We start from the raw sequence: 25,320 nt of genomic DNA, 5'->3' as shown, positions 1-25,320 counted from the left end.
TGTACTTCTGGTGATAACAGGATCTCCTGGATTATTTGCAGATTGATCAGTAGAAAGAAAATCTTGTCCAAAAGCAACAACAAGAGCTTTTATGGGCATGGAACTGCTACCCCCTTGAGGCAATGAGCAATCCAATGATGTTAATTCCCTCTTACCCCCAATGTTTCAGACAAAACTCTTCTGCAGTATGAACAACATTAGGGCTTCTGCTGTACCAAGAACTGCTACTGTCACATTAAATGGTGCATTGGTTTATTATGCCAGTAAAATATGAACTGTCACTTGCAATAGCTTACACACAGGCAAAGAAAAGCCAATACGAATGTAACTATTATTATGGTTAACTAGTCATGAAAAACAGCCCTGAAAGAAGCAAGAAAACAAAAAATACCAAAATCACATGTGAAATTTATTAACGAAAAATACAGAAGGAAAAACTAGTTGAGGGAAAAAGATCAAAATTGCCAAAATAGTTGCAAAATGTAAAAAGATTTAGAACAGCAGCATCTAGCCTATGTACCTAAACTTTTCCAGCTCTTCTTCCAGAACACATGGAAATCAATGAAATAATATCTCACTTGGTACTGCATCTGCACTTGCTAACTGAAACAGCATTGCTTCAAAGCTCTACTCTCTCTGCTTCTACAAGAGAATTCTTAGTATAATTAAGTTAAAAATTACAAAATACCATACTGAAATAAACATTGGAGAACAAATTATTACAAAATGCTCATAAAAACGTCCCCCAAAATCAATGTATTGTTTATTTGTGGAATGCTTGCAATTGTTTTTTAAGGGAGTCATAAAAATGCCTCACTCACCAGGAATCCATTCATGAGGACAATGAATTAATTTCCAGAGGACCTGGTTTTTTATACAACTCAAGAGAATTATTTTTGGATACGAATTTTAAAAAATGATTTTAAGGTATCAGTTTTATTCCTTAAAGTGAGCAAAGACTTGCCTACAATGTAAACAATGAAAATTAACAAAAAAACAACCCACAAATCTTGTAACCTAAATACGATACCCACTGTCTGGACTTCTGTATTTCCATGAAGAACATAAGAACATCTGATTTTCATTTTGGATTACAACATTCTGCTAAAAATACTAATATACTGGGATTTATTTTAATTTAATTGCAAAATTTCAAGATGAACAACTTCAGCTACGATCTGATCAGTATTCTGTAACTGGGAATTCACATTCTAACTCTGGAAACAACAATTAAAATCTAGTGTTGAATCCTAGTTGAAATAAGCTTTGATGATCTCAGAGGAAATAGTAGTTCTCATCAGAAAAAACACCACATAAAACACAGATCAATGGGCAGCTTTTCTCACTGCTTAGCCAGGGAAAATTTGGCTAGCGACTTGGTATCTTTGTAATTCCAGGAACTTCCAGTATTTTTCTGTGAAGAGATACTCAATTGCCAGAGATTAAAAACTAGACTTAAAATGTGCTTAAGTCAATGGTGAGAACAATAACGACAAACTTCCATCTGGTATTTCACTTACTTAGCTATTCTGTTCAGTGTATAAAGATGCAGAGAGATCTGAGTTGAACATAAAAACAGTCGGTCACAGAAGGGGCTTCTTTTTGTGTGCGCATGTGTGGGGGGTGAAAATGTACTTAATGTACTTCAGAAATGTTAGTAACGTCAACATGCTGCAGCTTGTAACAAAAGAACAAAAGAACAAAACATGTGACCTAAGAGGCCGAAAACAGTTTTAATAAAATAGACTCCATAACTGCTGTACAACTGTATTTGTAAAACTGCAGATTTAGTCTAGCTTTTTCATGTGCTCCACTCTTTTCATGGTATTCTGGTGAAATAGCAGCATTATTTAGGATACACACACAAAATATAATTTTTTTAAAAAAAATTCCAATAAAAAGTATAAAAAGCCCTAACACAAAATCTTGACAGGAAATGAGCCAGGAACCGATGAACTGAGTTGTGTCTGAACTCACTATTATTTTTGACAATACATTTACAACATTTAAAAAAGAAAAAAAAGAGGTTGCTGTGCATTTAAGGCAGTAAGTATCTTATGTGGATAGCCTTAATTTTCCTTAGGAACCTATGAAATTACATTAGATCAAATACCAGTCTTGAGCAGGAAGAAGTAAGATGGGGTGTGGGGGGGTGGGGGGAAGGGAAGGCAGGAAGATAAATAAAGCTATTTCTAGATAAATGTTAGTGTTTACAATGTAATTTTGATGTTCAATTGTCAAATCTAGAAAGCAGCAGGCCTTGGCAACAGATGTATATTAGAATAATACTCTAGGCACAAACTGTCCCACAGGTGAGGAAGGTTGCTGACAAGGAGCAATGGACTGAAACGGTATTTCCCAAAAATGACAGTTAAATTGCACCTGATACTTAACAGTCGAGAAAAACAGGTACTGACAATTTCTTATTGCTCAACGGGAATAGAGCTATTGGAAGATGCATGTTTCTACAAGAACAATGGGAAATTAACCAGGCTACTAAATTGATTTTATAGGTGAAAAGGATAAACACTGAGGTAAAGCAATTGTGCTGTGGATCCAGAAAACATACACACAAAGAAAGCACACACACACAGAGTAACTAAAGAAAACAAAGGAAATACCAATGCAGTACTTGATCCCAATCTTAAGTACCAGTCTTTGTAAAGAACACATTTAAATATTTAAAAGCAAACAAAAATAAATTCAAATATAAACCAGTTAACAGCTTCACAGCTACCAATAATGTGCTTCATTTAAGTTGTCAAGCAGTTGCTGAAAATGAAAGCGTTTGCAGGCATAAATAGAATAAATTACACATTATTTATTTACCCAGATCAGTATGAATGGAAAAAAGACGGAAGAAAAATTCTTAAGTTTTTTTTAACATGACAATCTGCTCAGGAAAACTGCAAGAAAGAACTCTTTATGAACAGCATTTCTGTATGGCATTCTGATAGAAAATGAAGTCCATTTTTGAAAAGTAACCAGTTTAGAGGCATTCCTGTGTCAACTTACCACCATTATTATAATTAAATAATACAAATATAATAGGAACTGTTTATTCAGAATTTACCATTAAAAACATGAAGTAAGTTTGTAAATCTGGAAGTTGAAAAGATTAACATTTTTATTTCAAATCATGCAGATGTACTGTCGTAGTTTAGCCAGCAACTCAGCACCACACAGTCGCTCGCTCGCTCCCCCACCGGTGGGATGGGGGAGAGAATCAGAAGGGTAACGCTCGTGGGTTAAGATAAGAACAGTTTAATAATTAAAATAAAAAAACAACAACAAAAGTGCAATGGAAAGGAAAACAAGAGGTGCGAAAACCCGGGGGAGGGTGAGGGAGGGGGGAGGGGGATGAACCACCGGAACAAACTGCATGTGACGCAGCCGCTCACTGCCCGCCGACCCAACACTGCACCTCCCTGAGCCGCAAACTGCTCCCCTTAATATACTGGTCATGGTGTCACATGGTATGGGATGAGCATCCCATTGGCCAGTCGGGGTCAGCTGCCCTGGCCGTGGCCCCACCCCTCCCAGCCTCCCGCCAACACGACAGAGCGCGGGAAGCTGGAAAGGTACCCGACCACCACAGTGAAGAGAATTAACCCCTCCTCAGCCAAAACCAGCACATGCAGACACAGGTGATACAAAGTAGACATTCAAAGCTAATGCAAACAGGTGTGAATCAAATAGAGAAATTATGGATGACAGGACATGAGAAAAAAAGGGTTATGATACAGTTAAACACAAAGTAAGCTACAGATCGGCTTGAAGTAATTGAATGAGAGCAGAATTTCATTGCTAAAATGACAGTGATGATAGGTCTTGGAAAACTAAAGTGATACAGAGAAAATTTTAAAAATAACGGCAACAGAAGGTTTAAACAAAACTATATTGGAATAGGACTGGAGCTTTTTATAATAAACTGGAAAATAGAAGGATGAGACATTTTGAATACTTAAAGTAAACATTTGTGGCCCATGAATGAAATAGTTCTATCTCCCAACAACAACAAAAACGGTTACAGCAAAAGGAAAACCAGGAAAGTATTGAAGAGGAAAGAAAAAAAATGGTGGTCTGCATAGTAACAACATCTGCAACTATGTCAATATAAGCACAATGGAGAGAATAGGAGCTGTCTTCACCCAAACAGGTGTAGAAATACCTTTGGGTGGGATACAGTAAGAAAAATTAGCTGAAACCTTGCAAGGCAAGATAAATTCTTACTGTTGTTTTTGTGGACTAACAGATTTTTCCTAATTGCCACTAACATATAATATTGGTAGGAGATCATTTCTATTCTTCCCTTCTGTCCTCCATCTCTAGACTTACAGACAGAATGGACTATTAGCATTTTAAGATTTTGATCCTGTGATGCCCTGGATAGCAGGGAGCAAGAAATTAAAAGTTAATATAATCCAATGCAATTTGGAACACAGTTTTTGCAAGTCAGCACACAACACTTGAGACCAGAAAACACTTTCCACACGGTTGGCTCTGCAGATACTCCTTTACCGTCTACATGATAAGGCATATGAATTTCCAGCACAAAGCGTTCAGGATAGTCAGGTGGGTTGATTTGTTTTTTAAACAGCACTCATGCAGTTCTGGATGATCCTTCTCTATGCTTCTCTATTTACTTAGATATACTGAGAGTGTAAATACACACACTGCACTGGTGCGTCTCGAATGTATTACACCACATAGTGCATTAGACTTTTGAAATAAACCAGTCATTTGGGTAGGTTGTGACAGAAACCACACTCTACTTTTCATTGCATAAAAAAATAACCCAAATAGCATACTCTTAAGAGGAGTTAATATATGACTTTCAAATACTCTGGCATATTAAGCGTGTCACCCTAAGAAACTATACAATATGCACCTGGATTCTTTTTTACTCTCTCTTTGCTGCATCTACCCAGGATTCACTCCACAGCCATAAGAGCTATACTTCAGAAGGTACAAAAGACAATAGATATGAAAAATTATAGGTTTTATTCTGGAGGGGAATGGTTTATTGATGCTGAGAGCTTAATTTAGTAATCAGACACTATTTGAAGAGGTAAAAAAAAGCCCCAACTGATTATGGAATAGTTAGATGAGGAACTTATTCCAGCTTTTGACGTAGTTTTGTCCCAAATTCAAAGTTAAGAAGGCTAGGAAAGAACTTTTCCAATTTACTGAAATCCAATCTCATACTGGATTTCATCCAGGTCTATACCTCACAGGCAAAAGGGACTTAGTCATATTTTTATGTAACTAAATTCCTGAGTCACATGACAGAGGGACAGTCAAATGAAACTCAAGAATAATTTCTGCCATTAAATATTTTCTTTTCATAGTTTGCCTGTAAGAAACAAATGTTGTAAGACTACTTCAAAACTTAAAAGCCTTTCATAATTTGTTATTGCTCATTTCTCATTCAGAGTTACTAACACTCACATTAATACACATAACAGTAATTCTGCATCATGGTAACAAGAGCAAAGGATGACTGCTCAGCTAACTAACCACTCAATAAATAATCTGTAATTAACCAGCTGTTAAAATAATAATTGTTTTGAAAAATCTTTGCCATACTACAGACTTCATACAATGAAATGGAATGCAGCTGTCTAGAAAAAGTTACTGAATGTCACACTAGTTTCTGAGCTAATGAAGCAATGTTAAAATGCAGCCAATTTTATACAGCTGAGATTAATGGAATGATCAAATTGATGCGATATGCATTCACTGAAATCTTGATTCACATAAAAAAAGAGACCTTGCAGTAGCCCAGCACACCACAGTGGTGTCACGAATTTATATTTCATTGCCCCTTCTAATTACACTAACAGTGACTAAATTTTGGAAGTGCCACAGAAAAAAGCCAAATTTAAGTCCTTTGTTTCTAAAGCCACGTTTTCCCCCTTCCTCTTTGCCCGAGGCTTGCGATTTCCATTCTTCTAAACTCATCTATGTCCCTCTTAAACTCAGAACATTTAAAACTAACTCACTCAGCCTACCTAGCATTTCAACAGGCTCCAGACCCCTTTCAAACTACAATAGTGGTCAACCCCTTTGCCTGTCCCTAGGACAGCACCGCTTAGATTTCTGATGGTACTCAATTCTTGCCTTGCTCAGACACACATGACCAGTGTACTGGCATTGCTCTCATTCATCCTCATGCATCCTCGTTACATCTTTGCAGATACTGACTGCTCTCATTATTCTTTCTCTACAAGATCCAGACCATAGACGTCTCCTCCAGAAAAGCAACAGACCTTTCCCTCTCTCACATCCTTAATGAACAATAAGTCATTTAAGAAATACGCTTAAATTGATGTCTTGATCATGTCCAGTTATAAAGAATATTAGTTTCATTTCTCTGTGCAAATGCCGTTTGTTACTTTCTGTACATATCTAGCAATTCTGAGAATTAAAGAATACTAAAAAAAAATTCCATCATTCGCTCAGCATCAGTTAAAAGCTGTCAAACCTGCTGATTCATTCATCAGCATTTATTGCGCTTCATTAATTCTAGATCTAAACATTTTCAACATAATAACGAAGTTATATATAACTCAAAGTGGCAGCAGCTATAAATCCTTCAAGCCTTTGGCAACTTCTTTAATCCAAAGTAATCGTGTTTCCTTGTTTAACAAGTCTTGTGATGTCTGTAATACAACACACTTAGTATTATAGCGCTCTCGCGTGCCTGAAGTACTAATCAGATCCCATATTTAAATACTAAATTAGAGTACTCTCGATGCTTTTCCTGAAACAGATATACTAATCAGAATCCCCCACAAAATAATAATAAAAAAAGGACAACAAAGATCAAGACTGTGACGTTGGGTTTGATACCAGAGTCAAACACTGCAGCTTTCTGGTTATTGCTTTACTCTATTACCTCATCCCCTCACATTAAAATAACATTTCTAAATAGTCAGTCTATCCTATAAGCAATTTTCTCTGCCACAAGTTCTTTCCTTTTGCTTTTAAACAGAAGAGAGTAAAGAAAAATCCCACTTTATAATCAGAATGAAGGATAGCAGAATTTATGCTAGAGCTGGTGAACATCATTATCCTTTGAAAGTGAAGGGTCAATGATCACAATATTCACTCTTCAATTTAGAAATTTCTTTATGAAAATAAAATTTTCCTCTTTCATAATTGAGCTTAAATTCTAGCAGTTTTCCAAATACACTAACCTTTTTCTAGTATTGTCCTGAAAACTCATGTAACATCCTCCACCACCTATTACTTATAAGATAAGGATGTTACTAATGCTACATTTTAAAAAGTGGATTTGTTTGTTTGTTTTTTTTGTTTGTGATCAACATTGTTTAAGTTTAACCTCACTTAGCAGAAAAATCATGTTTGTGACCTTTAGGCCTCAAGGTAACTAAAAATATATTCAGCAGCAAGTATTACCTCATTTTCCAAATCTCCCATAACCATCTCCAATTTCCACTGTATAATAAGAAAATTCACTGTCAGCTCCTTGAACTTTATCAACATGTTTCAGCTATAACCAAGATTTTAGTCTGGTAAATAATCAAAATACAATCTGCAACACAAATCTACATATTAAACACATTAAACAATATTAGATTGCATATTAAATGCATTAAACAATTTGCTCCAATTTCTAAACTCTAGATTAAATCCAGAAAGTAGAAATATCAAAAAAAGCAGCCTCAACAAACACAAAACCTGTAATTCCAAGAAAAACAGGGTTTAAAGTATTTAACTATCCACCTGAAAGCATGAGCTTGTGTTTTACAGTTTGGACTCATTCCAAAGACTGTCCCCAGTTAATCCACCCCTCTCTTTGGGGAACCAAAGACAGCTGGAAAGGATGATGACCATACCAATATCCATGCATGCTGCTGTCATGAATGCGTGCTACAACAGTTGGACAAACTCACAGAGTACATATAATTCAGTATAGAATTCTCTCATAGGAGCTTGCCTGTTCCATTGTGCCATCAGAGGAAATGTGAAGTATTGTGAAAGCAGCAAGAAAGCCTACAACTGTGGCTGTTCTTTAGAGTTCTGCCATGACTGCCTATAATGATAAAGTTAAAACAGACTGCTCAGCAACCATTCACATATGAAAGCTACAACAGATGTTCTTTAATTCTTTATCTGAATGAATCTCAGTCATTTAACTTCCACAATTCTTTTTAGTATTTCTTATAGCGAGCCAAACTTATGCAAAGAGGTTACTTTTGGAGGCTGGAAATAACATTTTATTGTGCATTTGCCCCTTCTTTCTCCATTATATTTTTTAATTCTACTAAGAATTAAATTCTACCGAGAATTAAAATCAAGCCTCAGTTACATGACTGTCTGTCCCTGAAAACATGTATTTATATCAGTTATATATCAGAACTTATTTTATATATATCCTGTGGAAAAGAGAGTAAGCTAATTTCAATGATTGATATACTCTACCAGCCAACTCTGTTCTTTCAAAAAAGTGAGCACAGTAATCATAGGTACAGCAGTACAGCACAGTATTAGCACTATTTTGGTAGGCACCATGTGTGGCAGAGGCAAAGCCATAGATTAGTACATATAAGTCATTCACCCAGGAAGAAAAAAGTCTACACAATTGCCAACTAAGACAACTAACATGAAATGCATGTTTTTACAAGGGCTATTCAAAGAAATAGTATTGTGGGAAGAATGAGTCATAGGATAGCAAACTTTATATACTACAGTTACCCAGAGTGAGAAGACAAAGGGAATTAGAAGTTAGATTACTTTTCTTTTTTCAAAATAACCAAGACACTTTAGCAAAACCAGCTGTTGCACTGTAATAATTTTAAATAGCTTTGTTATGCCTTCACATTCCCTTCCAGCAGTAGTTTTCTCTTTTTCTTTTTAACTTGCATTTTGGGTTTGCTGTTGTTGGCACACTGTCTCAGTAGACACAAGATAAATAAACTTTTCAACAACATAAACCCTTTTAAAACTGTATCTCTTAACCCCTTCCCCTTGAGAGGCTGGAAAATAATTACTTAATTCTTTACAGGTTTACTTGTGTATCCCTTCTCTATTTCTGCAACTTTCCTTTCTACTTTAATTATAAGAAAATAAATAAACATCTTAATAGTTATCTCCATCTAAATCACACTTTGTATCTCTTCCTTAACTATGTATTTTTTGTATCTATTGATTAACCCACAGAATTTCACACTTAACTAGCAGGGGATCAAATTCATTGTCAGGTAGGCTTCAGTCACTACTTTAATATTACAGAAATTTATTTCATGTATAGTAAGTACTTAGAACACATATTTTAAGATTATAAAGTACTAACATGCTTACACATACAGAATATTTCTCCAAAACTACTCGTATAATCTCACTGCTTTAAGTTAATTCCAAGTAGACTAATTTTATTATGTTTACTTTTGTGTTTTAACTGGAATACAGTCAATTCACTTCTTGTCTTAATTTGCTATGAAAATCACTTGCCATTAAATAATCCTATTGCTAAAGCACAAAATGCTGTAAAAAGACAACATCTGCATGTATACCTTCATACATAGAGATTTCGGCATAAATGCTATGCACAGCCTTACTCCTCTGAGCGCACAGAAGGACTGAAGTTTACACTGGTACACGGTGCTTTAACTGAGGACAATGCTGACATGTATACTCTAGAAAATTTTGAAAAGGACTTTCATGGATAAGTTAAAATAAATCTATCAAAAATAGTCCTTACAAAAATTATCAGTGTCTGATTTAGTTATCTTTTCACACGTTACAGAATCATTGTTTTATTTCTTTTACATTACAAGAACCTCTCAGATCAAAGAATCGTAGAATCATTAAGGTTGGAAAAGACCTTTAAGATCATCAGGTCCAACCATTAACCTAACACTGCCAAGTCCACCACTAAACCATAACCTCAAGCACCACATCTACCCTTCTTTTAAATACCTCCAGGGATGGAGACTCCACCACCTCTCTGGCAGCCTGTTCCAATGCCTGACCACTCTTTCAGTGAAGAAATTTTTCCTAATACCCAATCTAAACCTTTCCTGGCTCAACTTGAGGCCGTTTCCTCTCATCCTATCGTTTATTACTTGGGAGAAGAGACTGACACCCACCTCATTACAACCTTCTTTCAGGCAGCTGTAGAGAGCAATAAGGTCTCCCCTCAGCCTCCTCTTCTCCAGACTAAACAACCCCAGTTCCCTCATCTGCTCCTCGTAAGACTTGTTCTCTAGACCCTTCATCAGCTTCGTTGCCCTCCTCTGGACATGCCCCAGCACCTCTATGTCCTTCTTATACTGAGGGGCACAAAACTGAACACAGTATTCAAGGTGCGGCCTCACCAGTGCTGAGTACAGGGGCACAATCACTTCCCTAACTCCTGCTGGCCACACTATTCCTGACACAAATGAGGATGCCATTGGCCTTCTTGGCCACCTGAGCACACTGCCGGCTCACGTTCAGCCGGCTGTCAACCAACACCCCCAGGTCCTTCTCCACAGGGCAGCTCTCCAGCCAGTCTTCCCCAAACCTGTAGCGTTGCATGGGGTTGTTGTGACCCAAGTGCAGGACCCAGCACTTGGCCCTGTTAAACTTCATACAATTGCCCTGGCCCATCAATTCAGCCTGTCCAAGTCCCTCTGTAGGGCCTTCCTGCCCTCAAGCAGATCAACACTCCTGCCCAACTTGGTGTCGTCTGCAAACTTACTAAGGGTGCACTCAATCCCCTCATCCAGATCATTGATAAAGATATTAAACAAGACTGGCCCCAACGCTGAGCCCTGGGGAACACCGCTCATGACTGGACATCAACTGGATTTAACTCCATTATCCACAGCTCTTTTGGCCTGGCTAGCCCGCCAGTTTTTTTACCCAGTGAAGAGTACACCTGTCCAAGCCATGAGCCCCCAGCTCCTCGAGGAGAATGCTGTGGGACACAGTGTCAAAGGTTTTACTAAAGTCCAAGTAGACAATGTCCACAGCCTTCCCCCTCATCCACTAGGTGGGTCTCCTGGTCATAGAAGGACACCAGGTTAGTGAGGCAGGACCAGCCTTTCACGAAGCCTTGTTGACTGGGCCCGATCCCCTGGGTGCCCCGCGTGTGCTGCATAATGGCACTCAAGATTATCTGCTCCATGACCTTTCCCAGCACCAAGGTCAGGCTGACAGTCCTGCAGTTCCTTGGATCTCCTTCTGACCCTTCTTGTAGATGGGCATCACATCAGCAAGCCTCCAGTCATTTGGGACCTCTCGTTAACCAGGACTGCTGGTAAATGATGGAGAGTGGCTTGGTGAGCTCCTCTGCCAGCTCCCTCAGTACTCTCGGGTGGATCCCATCTAGCCAGATAGACTTCAGAGTGTCCAGATGGAGCTGCAGGTCGTAAACTGCTTCCTCCTGGAATATGGGAGATTTATTCTGCAATCCGTCCCTGCCTTCCAGCTCAGGGGGCTGAATACCCTGGGGACAACTGGTCTTACTGTTAAAGACTTAGGCAAAGAAGGCATTTAGTACCTCAGCTTTTTCCTCATCCTCAGTGGCAATGTTCCCCTCCGTGTCCAATAGAGGATGGAGATCCTCTTTAATTCTCTTTTTGTTGTCAATGTACTCGTAAAAACATTTTTTGTTATCCTTTACAGCAGTGGCCAGGTTCAGTTCTATCTGGGCTTTTGCTTGCTTAATTTTCTCCCTGCAAGACCTAGCGAGGCCTCTGTACTCTTCTTGTGTTACCTATCCCTTCTTCCAAAAGCAGTAGACTCTCCTTTTTTTCCTGAGTGTTAGCAGAAGCTCCCTGTTCAGCCAGGCTGATCGTCTTCCCCACCGGTTCATCTTGTGGCACATGGGGACAGTCTGCTCCTGCACCTTCAAGATTTCATTCTTGAAGAAAACGCAGCCTTCCTGGACCCCTTTGCCCTTTAGGACTTCCTCCCAAGGGACTCTCCCAATCAGCGCCCTGAACAGGCCAAAGTCTGCCCTCCTTAAGTCCATCATAGTGGTTCTGCTGACCCCTCTTCTTACTTCGCCAAGAACTGAGAACTCAATCATATCATGGTCACTAAGCCCAAGACAATCTCCAACCACTACATGTTCCACCAGTCCTTCTCTGTTTGTGAACAGGACAAAGCGAGAAGTAGATTGTCACACTATTATTCTTACTGTTACTGTCTGTTACAACGCTTTTGATACTTTTTCCCTCTACCATAAACTATGATCCTGTATTAAATATACAAGTCATGAGCAGCACTCATTTTAACTTAGTGACAGACTGCTGCAATCTGATTGCTGAGGTGCAGAACTGAGAACATTGACAAGTTATTTTAGCATTGTAAGCAAGATAGGACAACTGAATGTTAAATCTATTACAGGTTTAGAGTTATCAGTGGTTCTCACTAGCCAGGTAACAAATATCTCTCTAAAACACATGATTAGTGTTGTAAAGTACTAGTCCTCTTCTAGACAGAGAGAAGTGGAAACGGAGTACAAGGACAGAACAGACTAGAAGCCAAAAACATTTGGATCTAATTGCGAAGATTTTAGGATTTCTGTGTGTTACTCCCCACAAATTTCAAGGTTTGAGACTCATAGAAAATTAGGCCAGGACTGTAGGAAATTCATGTTCATAACTCCACTGTTTTGAAGCGATACACCACTTCAGTGAATCAATATCAGTTTTAGACATGGTTGTTCAGCATTGCTTTGCCTTAAAACTCTGCATAATCATTAGGGAGATGTAGGAAAAGCACTTTGCAAAACTCTATCTCCACGGGCAACCTAGTTGATTTTTTAACTCCTTCGATAAACTTTCTTTAACTTTAGGTTATATAGGATTACATGTTGTGCCTGGATTAGTAGATTTTGTGTCTATTCCTGCTGATGGAGCAGCCAAAACACTCAGGATAGTATTTCCTTACCTATATACAGGACAGGTGAAATGCAAACATGGATAATTAGACAATAATATTATTATATTATTTAATAATACAATAATATAATTATGAGATAGACACATACAGAACTTCTGTCTCAGTCAATTTTCAGAAAGATGGGAAAGTTTTACTTTTGTTACGTAGGGAAACATGCACTTACTGCCCAAAACAGAAAAAAGACAATGAGGGATAGGGAATATTTGACATTGTGATGGTATTGTGCTTGCATTTGCACACACTTCATGCCCTATCTATTCCTATTTCGGATCCACCTGGATGGAGAGCAGCTCTGTGGAAAGGGACCCCGGGGTCCTTGTGGAGCGAACAGTGCGCTGTTTCAGCCAAGAAGGCCAACAGGATGCTAGGTTGCATCAAAAAGGGCATCACCAGCAGAGAGAAAGGAGTCATTATCCCACTCTACTCAGCGCTTGTCAGGCCACACCTGGAGTACTGTGCACAGTTCTGGTCCCCTCTACACAAAAAGGATGTGGACAGGCTGGAAGGGGTCCAGAGAAGAGCCATGAAGATGATCAAAGGACTGGGAAGCCTGCCATATGAGGATAGGCTGGGAGAACTGGGTTTGTTCAGCCTTGAGAAAAGGAGGCTTAGAGGGGAATCTCATCAACGTGTACCATTACTTAAGGGGTAGCTACAAAGAGGCTCCCTTTTTACAAGGAGTCCCGTCGAGAGGACAAGGGGGAATGGACACAAGTTGCTCTTGGGGAGATTCCGATTGGACACAAGAGGGAAATTTTTCACATTGAGGACAGTCAACCATTGGAATAATCTCCCCAGGGAAGTGGTTGACTCCACCACATTGGACACTTTCAAGATTCAGCTGGACAGGGTGCTGGGGCCATCTTGTCTAGACTGTGCTCTTCCTAGAAAGGTTGGACTAGATGATCCCTGAGGTCCCTTCCATTCTGGGATTCTTTGATTCTGTCTCCAGTTAAGTCCAAGAAACCACTCTTTTCCAGTCCTCCCCCACCACATTTGGTAGTTGGGTCTTCACTGCTTTCTCACTAACTGCTTAATAAATGTTAAACATTTTTATGAATCCTTCACAGACTTCAAATTCCTGAAGTCCTCAGTGCCATAGAGGGGTATGCCTAGATCATGGAGATGCTTTAGATGTACTACTCACTAGATTAGCCATTTCATTTACATAAGTCATTTGTAACTTCTTCAGCTTGTAATGTCACACACTGGCAAAGAAATTATGCCAGCATATTGAAACTGTTCAGTCATATTAATCCTAATTCATTTTGATGGATCATTACATATGAACATTGGGCGTATGTCTTCTGCCTTATGGAAAACAATAGTAAAAAAAAATAATTAAGTGTACTAAGTTCCTCAGAGGCACGATTAGTTTCTGAAGACATCAACAAATCCATTCTTCAGATTTTACAGATTCAGTATAGCAGTTCATGTCAAAATTTTGTGTGCTATATTTATCATTAACTAAAAATATTCTAAAATCTTAAATCAAGTACAATTTAATGTCATTTACCATCATGGCACAAACTGAAGCATTACTTCATCAGTTCAGCTACTCCTTGTTTAGATACTGATCTAATAAGAGCAAATAAAATACTTTAAGAAGAAAACCACTGTACCTTTGCAACAGGACATCAAAAAGCACAGACACTTTGAGCTGTCTTGGAAGACAATGGCTGATATTGAGCAGTACTAACCTGATCAATCTGTTCATAAAGAGGACAAACAATCCTGAATTGTTATCTACACAAGCTCATACTCAAAAACTGCATAGGCATCATGAAGAACATAGGCTAAACATTAATGCTACAGCAGTTTCACAGCACCTGGAAAGCTGCTATACTAAAAAGCTACATTTTTTTATAGCTCGTATAAAATGAGGCACTGACTGCTATTTGTTGCATAGGTTTTTTCCTTCATATATAAACTGATGAGGTTATAAGTTTATTCATAGCAGTACTTCCCATTTTATAGCTATGCAATATTTACTGTGAAATTTTATACAGATTTAAACTCTATCAATGTTTTGGAACTACGACACCAATTCACAATTCAATACGTGAAAAAATAACAAAAAAATTACCATCTGTTGCTAACCCAAATGCCATTATTCCATTTCTTTCAGTGGTTTTAGTGTAAAATTTTCCCATATATTTGAAATTTCAAACAAAAAAGCTTGATATCAACAGCAGCTTAAATGAAAATTCTTTACAGTCAAAAATCATTCCCTCTATCTCTGCCCCCAAGTATTAATTCTTACATTTGAATTTGCAGAGTTTTGTTTAATTTTACTAATAACTATACAAGTTTAATTATGTAGCTAATCAGTAGCACCTTTTATGGAAGGATGCCAGAATTTACGAGTCAAAATTTGCACATAAAAATATTTTATAAGGTTCTTTCATGTTTTTGAGGCAAGGTCACATAGGATTTTTATGACAACACAGGTTTATTCATTCTAAGTGATATGGGTGGCGTTTCTATAGCTGTCCTCACTTTTAAAATCTCTCTTTAGAATCCAAACATTAACGCGGGTTGACCAATGAAAAGATGTTTGTAACTGTAAAGCTCCCAGGCTCTCATCCTTGAGGTCTTCCTTGAAGCATTCCTGTGGTACCATACACTCAAAGAATCTTTTCATTCTGTACAACCCTACAATCAACTGTCCTTCCCCCTTCTTTCCCTTGGCTTCAACTAAGTAAAATGACTGCACACGGCCTTTCCCTATCCTGACAAGACAAATATATATTTATTTAAATATCTCATGGAACATGAGTATTTGTGCACATTGGTTGCTGAAGTCAGTCCTAGGAAGAGCATTTGAGTATTGCTAGTAATAATAATTGAAGTTATCCGTAAAGTTATTAGGGGAAAGACGAAGAGATCACGTTTTCATACGAAACAGAGGAACCACTTCACAGATACTTCTAAATTCTTCAAAGAGCACCATAAGGTATCAGCATAAAGACAATTCTTGGGCTTGTTCAATGGCTGTAAAACCCAGTTTGAACTGTTTTCTGTTGATGTAACAACTACCTCTCCTTGGCAAAATTTCAAGAGCAGAAATACCATAGATTCAGCAGAACATTGTGGTGAATAACAGACTGACTACATCTATTTTAGGCATGGAATAGCAAAGCATAATAACCAGAATGCATTAGAAATTTCCATACATTTTAAAAACTATCATAACCAAGACTCATTTTTCATTTGGACTATGTTCAACAGGGATTTTTTTTGTAGAAAAAATTTACCACTATTTGAAGGTCTGGGAAATACTGTTTGATGAATGAAGAAAAATGATGACACTAATTGACATAATGAAAAAAATAAAAAAACCAAACAAAAACTCACCTCTTAAAAGAAAACAGATTAATCTCTTAATCTCTTAAAAAAGAGATTCCAGGGTAGGCCTGAATCTGTCAAAGTGAATTTCTCCTGAAATGCACCAGATTAAAAACATGAAGGAAAACAAAGAAATCTCACACAGAAAAGTCTGAAACATTAATTCTGGTCTACCCGTCAGTAGTGTCTGTTATAGGAAATTTTCATAACATCAAGTAAAATTCAATTCTGAATACTGCTTGGTTAACAGAAAAAATTAAGTTACAGAACTTACTATTATAATATTGTTGAAATTGGGTTTTTCTGTTTTGTTTGGGATTTTTTTTGCGCTATTCATATGTTCTTGTTTCAGCATCAAATAGGTTGCATAATATAGTGCAGAATCAGAAATAAGCAGGATATTTTTAACAGCCAAGCACACTGGAAATTGTGAATTTTCTTCCAAATTTGGATAAGCACTAAGTTAACTTTTAATACCAGCTGCCTATTATATAATTAAGCTCTAATCCCCACGAAATGGCTGAAAAATGGTCAGGCACAAACTTCAAATGCGTGCAGAATCAGAATAAAAAAGGGTTTTCTACATTTTCTCCTATTCCAGGAGCTAAAAATATTTTACTAGTGTGATTTTTTTTTAAATTAATCCCACCCTTCTAGTTCTAATCTGCATGATTTGTGATACAGTAAACCAGCACAGGAAGGGGTTTTTGCAAATACCAAATAGGGTTCATTCACTGACCACAAGAACTTCCCATAAAAACTACAGGTGCTATGGATCACATTGTAACAGTCAAAAAACCTGAAGTAAAAAAGTATAGTAAAGCATCCAAGTAATTTAGGAATTGAAATCCAAAGTAAGAAAGGGTATTTATACTTGGGTCTTACTAAGAACAGAGAGAAATTAAGTTTCTGTACTTCTGAAAATTGATATAGCTTAAAAAGTCTTGTATAGAAATCCAACTACACATAATACAGTGATTTCACGCAAAAAAAAAATCACTTTACCACTGCTATCGCTCCTTCTATCAATACATTTCAATAGATGCTTCAGTCCCAGTGATTTCAAGAGCACTTACATACACATTCAAGTAAGGATAAGCCTGGTTACTTTGCTTAATTGGGCCTTGAAGAACAATGGCAGTTGTTTCTGATGGAAAAGGGTAACAATAAAACGAGTACCGCTAAAGAAGTTTCTTAGAAAATCTTACAAAAGGGAGTGATTCTCCCACAACTGTGGGATAATCCTGACTATGGATTTTACTAATGTGTCAGTTTTTGCTTCCAGAAATGTGGCACATCAGTAAAACTTAATCTTTAACAGAGTAGTTGAGTACACATCAGGAAAATTATAATTTTAGACTAGATTAAATACAGAGAGCTCTCCACACCACTGAAACCCAATATACTTTGCAGGGTTAAGTCTGGCATATGTGGCAACCAAACCAGCTAGTTTTAGAGATGCACTGTGGTATGCAACCATCATTGGGCAGCCCAGCCAAGTTCTGAAGTGGAAGTCATTTGATTCGTTGTTGTTCTGTCTCCAAATCAATGTCTTTAGTTTCTGATGAGTAACTCAAGGGATGTATAGGTTTTCTTTATTTTAAGCCCAGCAATTCAACTTGACCACACATTGAACAAGTATCAAGTTAAAAAGTTCAGGTCAGAGGTAAGGAGACAAAAGTGATCTGGAAAACAGAAGTGCAATTTTTACATGAGCTTTGGCGGCTCCCAAAGTGAACTGTAACCAGTGCAAACAAGGTCTAAATGCTGATGTGGGAGTTTTCCACGGCTTCCATTGGCCTTCAAAGCCATGCATGTCATCAGAGTCTCTCGTTGAAGATATACATAAATATCTAATTGGTACTAAAAAAAAAAGTTCCACAGAACCTAAATTAGAACCAGATGTGGAAAAGGCAGATGCCTGAAATTTACTGTCATTTCAAGATAGAATAGAAACATTTGCAAATTTTATTATTTACTGCATGAATTGTCATGCTAACAAAGTAATGTAGAACATTTATAAATTCCTGATCACAGAATCGTAGAATGGTAGGAGATGGAAGGGACCTCTGGAGATCATCTTGTCCACCCCCCCTGCTTGAGCAGGCACACCTAGAGCAAGTGGCACAGGAACACATCCAGGTGGGTTTTGAATGTCTCCAGGGAAGGAGACTCCACAACCTCCCTGGGCAGCCTGTTCCACTGCTCTGCCACGCTCACAGTAAAAAAGTTTTTTCTCATACTGAGGTAGAACTTCCTGTGTTCCAACTTGTGCTCACTGCCCCTTGTCCCGTCATTGGGCACTATTGAAAAGAGCCTAGTCCCATTGTCTGGACACCCTCCCTTTAGATATTTATAGGTATTGATGAAATCCCCCCTCAGTCTTCTCTTCTCCAGGCTGAACAAACCCAAGAACCCAAGCCTCTCAGCCTTTCCTCATGGGGGAGATGCTCCAGTCCCGATAATCTTGGTAGCTCTCCACTGGACTTGGTCAAGCAGTTCCACATCCTTCTAAACTGGGGGGCCCGAAACTGGACACATTACTCCAAATGTGGTCTCACCAGGGCAGAGTAGAGAAGGAAGATAACCTCTCTCAATCTGCTAGCCACACTCCTTTTAATGCAGCCCAGGATACCATTGGCCTTCTTGGCCACAAGGGCACATTGCTGGGTCATGTTCAGCTTGCTGTCCACCAGCACTCCCAAGTCCTTCTCAACAGAGCCGCTTTCCAGTAGTTCAGCCCCAGCCTGTACTAGTGCATGGGGTTGTTCCTCCCCAGGTGCAGGACCTTGCACTTGCTATTGTTGAATTTCATCAGGTTTCCCTCGGCCCAGCTCTCCAGCCTGTCCAGGTCTTGCTGGATGGCAGCACAGCCTTCTGGTGTATCGGCCACTCCTCCCAGCTTGGTATCATCAGCAAACTTCCTGAGGTTACATTCTATCCAATCATCCAGGTCACTGATGAATACGTTGAACAGGACTGGAGCCAGCACAGACCCCTGGGGACCACCACTAGAGACAGGGCTCCATCCAGACTCTGCTCTGTTGATCATGACCCTCTAAGCTCTGTTGTTGAGCCAGTTCTCAATCCACCTCACTGTCCACTCATCCAACCCATGCTTCCATAGCTTGCCTATGAGGAGGCTATGGGAGAGAGTGTCAAATGCCTTACTGAAGTCAAGATAGACAACATCCACTGCTCTCCCTTCATCAACCCAGCCAGTCACACCATCGTAGAACACTATCAGGTTGGTCAAGCATGGTCTCCCCTTGGTGAGACTCCCTTGACTATTCCTGATAACCTTCTTGTCCTCTACATGCCTGGAGATGACCTCCAGGATGAACTGCTCCATCACCTTTCCAGGGATCGAGGTGAGGCTGACTGGTCTATAGTTCCCCAGGTCCTCCTTCATGCACTTTTTGAAGATTGGAGTGACATTCGCTGTCCTCCAGTCCTCAGGCACCTCTCCTGTCCTCCACAACCTTTCAAAGATGATGGAGAGTGGCTCAGCAAGAACATCCACCAGCTCCCTCAGCACTCATGTGTGCACCTCACCGGGGCCCATGGATTTGTGAGGATCCAGTTTGCATAGGTGATCTCTGACCCAATCCTTCTGAACCAATGGTAAGTCTTCCTTTGTCCCAATTTGTCCTCTCTTCTCTGGGGGCTGAGATGCCTGAGGCCCAGCCTTAGCAGTAAATTATGTATCTCATGTTAAAGAAATAGTGTGTTATTGACTAAAAACCCTACAATTAGTGTCAAATTTGAATGACAAACAATCTGTTACAATTCCTACTCCGGTTACATGCTGAATTATTATTATATTCTTATCAGTCATTTTAAAAAGGTAAGGTAAAGTATGTCAAGATAGTATTAATATTTAGGTCAACAGCACAGAACTTGAAGAAATTGAACAATGCAAGTTGAAAAGACATTTAGTAAGTGAAAAATCTTCCATATCTTACTGCAATTGTATATGAAACTAGCTAAGTGTTTGTTACATTAATTTAAAAAGTGTGATTTAACTTAAGGTGCAATATTTTAATGTATAAGACCTACATGACAAAACCTCCAGTTCTTCTGACCACAACAGAACACTCTGAGCACAATATTCAGTTAAATGTTCTTAATGAATCAACATTTTAAGAGCAATCCTTTCAAGAAAAGGACAAGATTGAGTAGTTTCCCTATAAGATGCAAGTTTATCAGCCTAATATCAGTGATTTTTTATATGGAATTACAACACAATTATGATGTCACTGCAGTAAATTTAAGGTTGAATGACATGTAACATCACAAGTCTATTTTCATTACAGTGGAGCAATGGCATTAGTCAAATTTTTCTACATAGAAGGAAAGGAAATCTTCAGTTACTAGAAGCCATTTTTATGGTTTCCAAACCCAAGAACCATCTACAAAATCTCTGTGAAGAGTTTGAGTGCAGAAAGGCAAGTAACTTCTCAACACTATTTTTGTTGCAATTTTTAGAATGCCATATATCAAGAATATCTTAAATCAACCTAATGAGCACTGGTCTTAACAAATCTAATGACTTCGTTTTAGAGAATACGTTCTGCCAACAGCAGTTCAAAAGTAGCCAGAAACCCGAAAAGCCGTTTCAGAGTCTTCAAACTCGCAATAAAAATTGCACCAACTGCATTGTATGAGAAAAATGAGCTCAAAATACAAGAACAATTCAATAGAAAATATACTAAAAGCACCCCCTCTGCGCTTAAAAGTTTTAAAAACTGACCCAGACTATGGACTGAGAGAGTAGAGGACAGCAAAACTACCTCTTTATTCTTCAGAGTCCACAGTGGCAAAATGTAACAAAAGAATAGGTCTTTTAATCCAAAGAAAGCAAGCATACTCCAGAATCTACAAATAATCTGTTGGACTTTACATTCATAAATACAAACTCTATCAAGACCATTAAAATTGTTAACCCAGATAAAACAGATGAGTTTTTACAAAAATGCTATGGGGAATCAATCAAGAAAAGTTGCTAGTTCTGCGGTAGTTGGGCTAATTTGGATGTGTTAGCTTTGCAAATATTTTGTAAGTCAGTTTTTCCACCTATGAGCAATGATTTCACTGCATAAACCTCAGTGCTGAACTAAAAGATTTCTGGAAGCAAACTAATTCCACTTCTATGTTAAACTTTGAACTTCACTAAGTTGCAATAAACTCACACCAGACTCTACATTTTGTAAAGAATATCTAAAACTTTATAAACAAACACCTGGATACATTCTGAAGCTGCAAAAGAAATGTATTAATTAATATTTGAAAAATAATAAATTATTAACTAGGGCAATTGTAACTGGTTTTACTGCTGTCATTAGCAGACTAGACAATTCTTAGCAGCCTAAAAGTCATGCATGGCAATCAGAGTATAATCACTCTTACTGCTAATGAGTAGCACCTGTTAAAGGGTATATGTTTTCCCTTGTTGGATCCTTCTCATGTATATTTAAATGTTTTCTAGGTATCACCAGGCTATTTTAAGAATGCATCAAGTATTTAAAGGTTTAATGTCTGCAGAATCTTCTCCAATTATTTTAAAAGATTAAAACATGAAACAGAGAGCCAAGTCATCATTATCCCCACAAACCTTATTAAGCAACACTGTTGAGCCCTTTCCAGCTGAAAAAAAACAGCTATACCATTTACACAGGTTACAGTAACTGAATAATCACTTCTCAAAGCCAACTTTGGAAACATCCATGTGATACAACTACAACAAAATTCAATTATAGATGTAGAACACTGTAGACATTTTAGACGTAGTAAGGATTACAAATCATTATTAAAATACAATATTAATCATAGAATCATAGATTCATTAAGATTGGAAAAGACCCTGAGGATCATCAAGTCCAACCGCTAACCTATCACTGCCAAGTCCACCATTAAACCATATCCTCAGGCACCACGTCTACCCGTCTTTTAAATACCTCCAGGGATGGAGACTCAACCACATCCCTGGGCAGCCTGTTCCAATGTTTGACAACCCTTTCGGTGAAAAAGTTTTTCCTAATATCCAACCTAAACGTCCCCTGGCGCAGCTTGAAGCCATTTCCTCTCGTCCTATCGCTTGTTACCAGGGAGAAGAGACCGACCCCCACCTTGCTAAGACAGATACCTGTTTCAATTTCTATGAGACAAACTCAATATCGCAACCTGTTTAGACAGGGTTCTCTCTCATGAGAACATAACAAACATACCCCAATTTCATTCCACATTACAACTTTTGTCACTAGACAAATAAGCAATGCTGCTTTCCCCATATTATAATCCATCAAACAGTATGATAATTACATTTTAGATGGACCTAAAAAGATAATTGATTCTCTTACACCACATAACACAAGTCACTTGTTTTCTTTAAAACAATACTTGAAAACTCAGATTAAAAAAGTTACGATTAATTAAAGAGAATGTCTAACCTACCTAGGAACCTGTGTAAATACTATGGTTGTCAGCCCATACTGGGCTATGTGCTATCATGGCTACCTACTGTCAGTACTTGTATACAGCACTTTTAATGCTTGCACAAACTGCAGTTTACACTGCCAGTGAAACACACCCTAAAAGACAACAGATAGGAACCTTCCTGATATAAATTCAGACCTGTCACTTAAAACATTTCTGTAATTTCACAAAATGTGACAAAAATAAAATGAATAATAATAATAGTGCTATGTATTTCTAACTGGCTATCAGCAAGCATCCCATCACCTATTCCTAAATAAGAATGATCTCTCACATCCAACAATATCTCTTATTCTATAACATTAACAGGAGACTTCTTATCTCACTGGATGGAATACGCATGTGGCTTGTAAATCAGATACCACCGCTCGATTCTATCAGTGATTCATTTAATCACATGGCTCTACAGCTGAACATAAAACCAAGCCCTCTTTACTGCCACCTGTTCATTCTTAATATCCAACGTATATTTTCTTACCTCAGCAGCCTGTGTCTCCTGGTGTAATAAAGTTAGACCTGTCAAATCTTCTAAGAAGGAATGCGAAGAATTAAAAACTTTAGCTAGGAAATTAAACCCTTCTTGTTCATACTGGTCAAGGACCTGTCAAATAAACAAATAGAAAAAGATTTCAAATAAGATGCCCGTAATGTGATTCCTCGTGGTATCTTGCTCACAAAATAGAAGTGCAATCTTTCTGAACATTCAGAAAATGACTGTATATTGTAAACAAGTAAAAATTACAGAGAAAAGAAGGATCATTTCTCCCAACTCTATTTCTAAAGTGGGGAAAGGTGGAGGTAAGAGGGAAGAGAAATGAAATTTAAAATTTCCGGGTTTAAATGTATTTTTAAGCTTATAACAAGACAGATGATATGACACGAAGAAAAACTTAGTTGCAGAGTCATGAAAGGAGCATTTGAGTTATACAAAACATAGTTAAAAACTGTTCCAATGTATCAGTTAAGGGAAGAGCCATGCTGGGACAGACTGAAAAATTCTCGGAGTCAGTGTCCAAGTCCAACATCCTCCCAATCTCCAGAGATTCATGGTTCTGAGACTACTGTACCTTAAAGGACTCCCTATTCTTCTACTCTGATTTTCCCAGATTATCTTTTATTTTGAGAATCTTACAGACTCCTACAAGAATTGTGAGGAAGGTTTTAGCCTACACTCCTCTCAAACCCCTGACCACAAAGAATTTTATTTCGTGCACCTTTAGCTTACCTATTTGGCAGGGTGATTTCAATCAGGTATGATGGAGATTGAGGAAAGGAAAGATGAACATGGCTCTACAAGATTTGTGAAAGCAGGTAGGAAGAAAATGGAAGGAACTTAGGATAGAGCAATCCCAGTACCCATTGTTTTCCTATTTTTGTTCTGAGTTCTACCACTGATCATTTAATATCCTGCTCTGCAGTCATGAGTTTCACAGATGAAGCAGCTGAGCTTAACAGACTGCAAAGCAACTTCTCCTATAGAAATTCATGTAGCACAGTAGGATGCATGCAAGGTCTCCAAAAACACATATTTATATACAAAGGAGCAGTATATATGACATCGATAGCAAGACAGGGGAAGGATCAACAGTATCACTCCATATAGAGATGATGAAATCTTTCAGAAGAGTCCATTGAATTGCTTAATCTATGAAACTGAATGTCTGCCAAAAACAATCTACTGCGAAGGTTATAGTTGCCTTTCTCAACACTTACATCTTCATCTCAATCATTATTTTCCTCAGATAAAAATCAACATCAGTTGAAGAGTGAAGGACAGTAAAAGAGGCTAATGATCAGGAAGTTTCACAGATGGCTGTTATTTTTTAGAATGCTGGATTTTTTTCAGAATTATAGCAATTTCTAAAAACCAGCATCTGTAAAAGCCAGCACCTCTTCAGTTGCTGATTCTGATAATGTATTCCTGCCTCTCACCCCACCAACCACATATGCCGTTCCTGTGTTTTTAAACCCTGTGCACGTCCTCTGTCCCTACATGAGTCCCTATTTACCACATCAACTTTTAGAATCATAGAATAGAATCATTAAGGTTGGAAAAGACCTTTAAGATCATCAGGTCCAACCATTAACCTAACACTGCCAAGTCCACCACTAAACCATAACCTCAAGCACCACATCTACCCTTCTTTTAAATACCTCCAGGGATGGAGACTCCACCACCTCTCTGGCAGCCTGTTCCAATGCCTGACCACTCTTTCAGTGAAGAAATTTTTCCTAATACCCAATCTAAACCTTTCCTGGCTCAACTTGAGGCCGTTTCCTCTCATCCTATCGTTTATTACTTGGGAGAAGAGACTGACACCCACCTCATTACAACCTTCTTTCAGGCAGCTGTAGAGAGCAATAAGGTCTCCCCTCAGCCTCCTCTTCTCCAGACTAAACAACCCCAGTTCCCTCATCTGCTCCTCGTAAGACTTGTTCTCTAGACCCTTCATCAGCTTCGTTGCCCTCCTCTGGACATGCCCCAGCACCTCTATGTCCTTCTTATACTGAGGGGCACAAAACTGAACACAGTATTCAAGGTGCGGCCTCACC

The 25,320-nt window shown here is 38.3% G+C and overlaps 1 protein-coding gene across 11 annotated transcripts in view; it reads right to left on the bottom strand.

The window, feature by feature from the left end:
- The window catches only part of ATG7 (autophagy related 7), a 115,033-nt gene that overhangs the window by 38,274 nt on the left and 51,439 nt on the right, over positions 1 to 25,320 (bottom strand). For 7 of the 11 annotated variants that reach the window (XR_012661108.1, XR_012661106.1, XR_012661107.1 and 4 more), the window contains exon 18: positions 23,246 to 23,368. The exons of 3 other annotated variants lie outside the window; for them this stretch is intronic. Coding sequence is in view for 5 of the 8 variants with exons in the window: in XM_075096601.1 (XP_074952702.1) it covers positions 23,246 to 23,368 (123 nt within the window). In the remaining 3 variants the exon portion in view is untranslated. Of the gene's footprint in view, positions 1 to 16,281; positions 16,366 to 23,245; positions 23,369 to 25,320 lie in introns of all 11 variants that reach the window. One more of the 11 variants, XM_075096600.1, reaches the window with a different exon arrangement.

The sequence above is a fragment of the Phalacrocorax aristotelis genome, chromosome 6, assembly GCF_949628215.1.
Source record: "Phalacrocorax aristotelis chromosome 6, bGulAri2.1, whole genome shotgun sequence".
Lineage (NCBI taxonomy): Eukaryota > Metazoa > Chordata > Aves > Suliformes > Phalacrocoracidae > Phalacrocorax > Phalacrocorax aristotelis.
The sequence above is the reverse complement of the archived record's forward strand: the minus strand, read 5'-3'. Positions and strand labels throughout refer to the sequence as shown.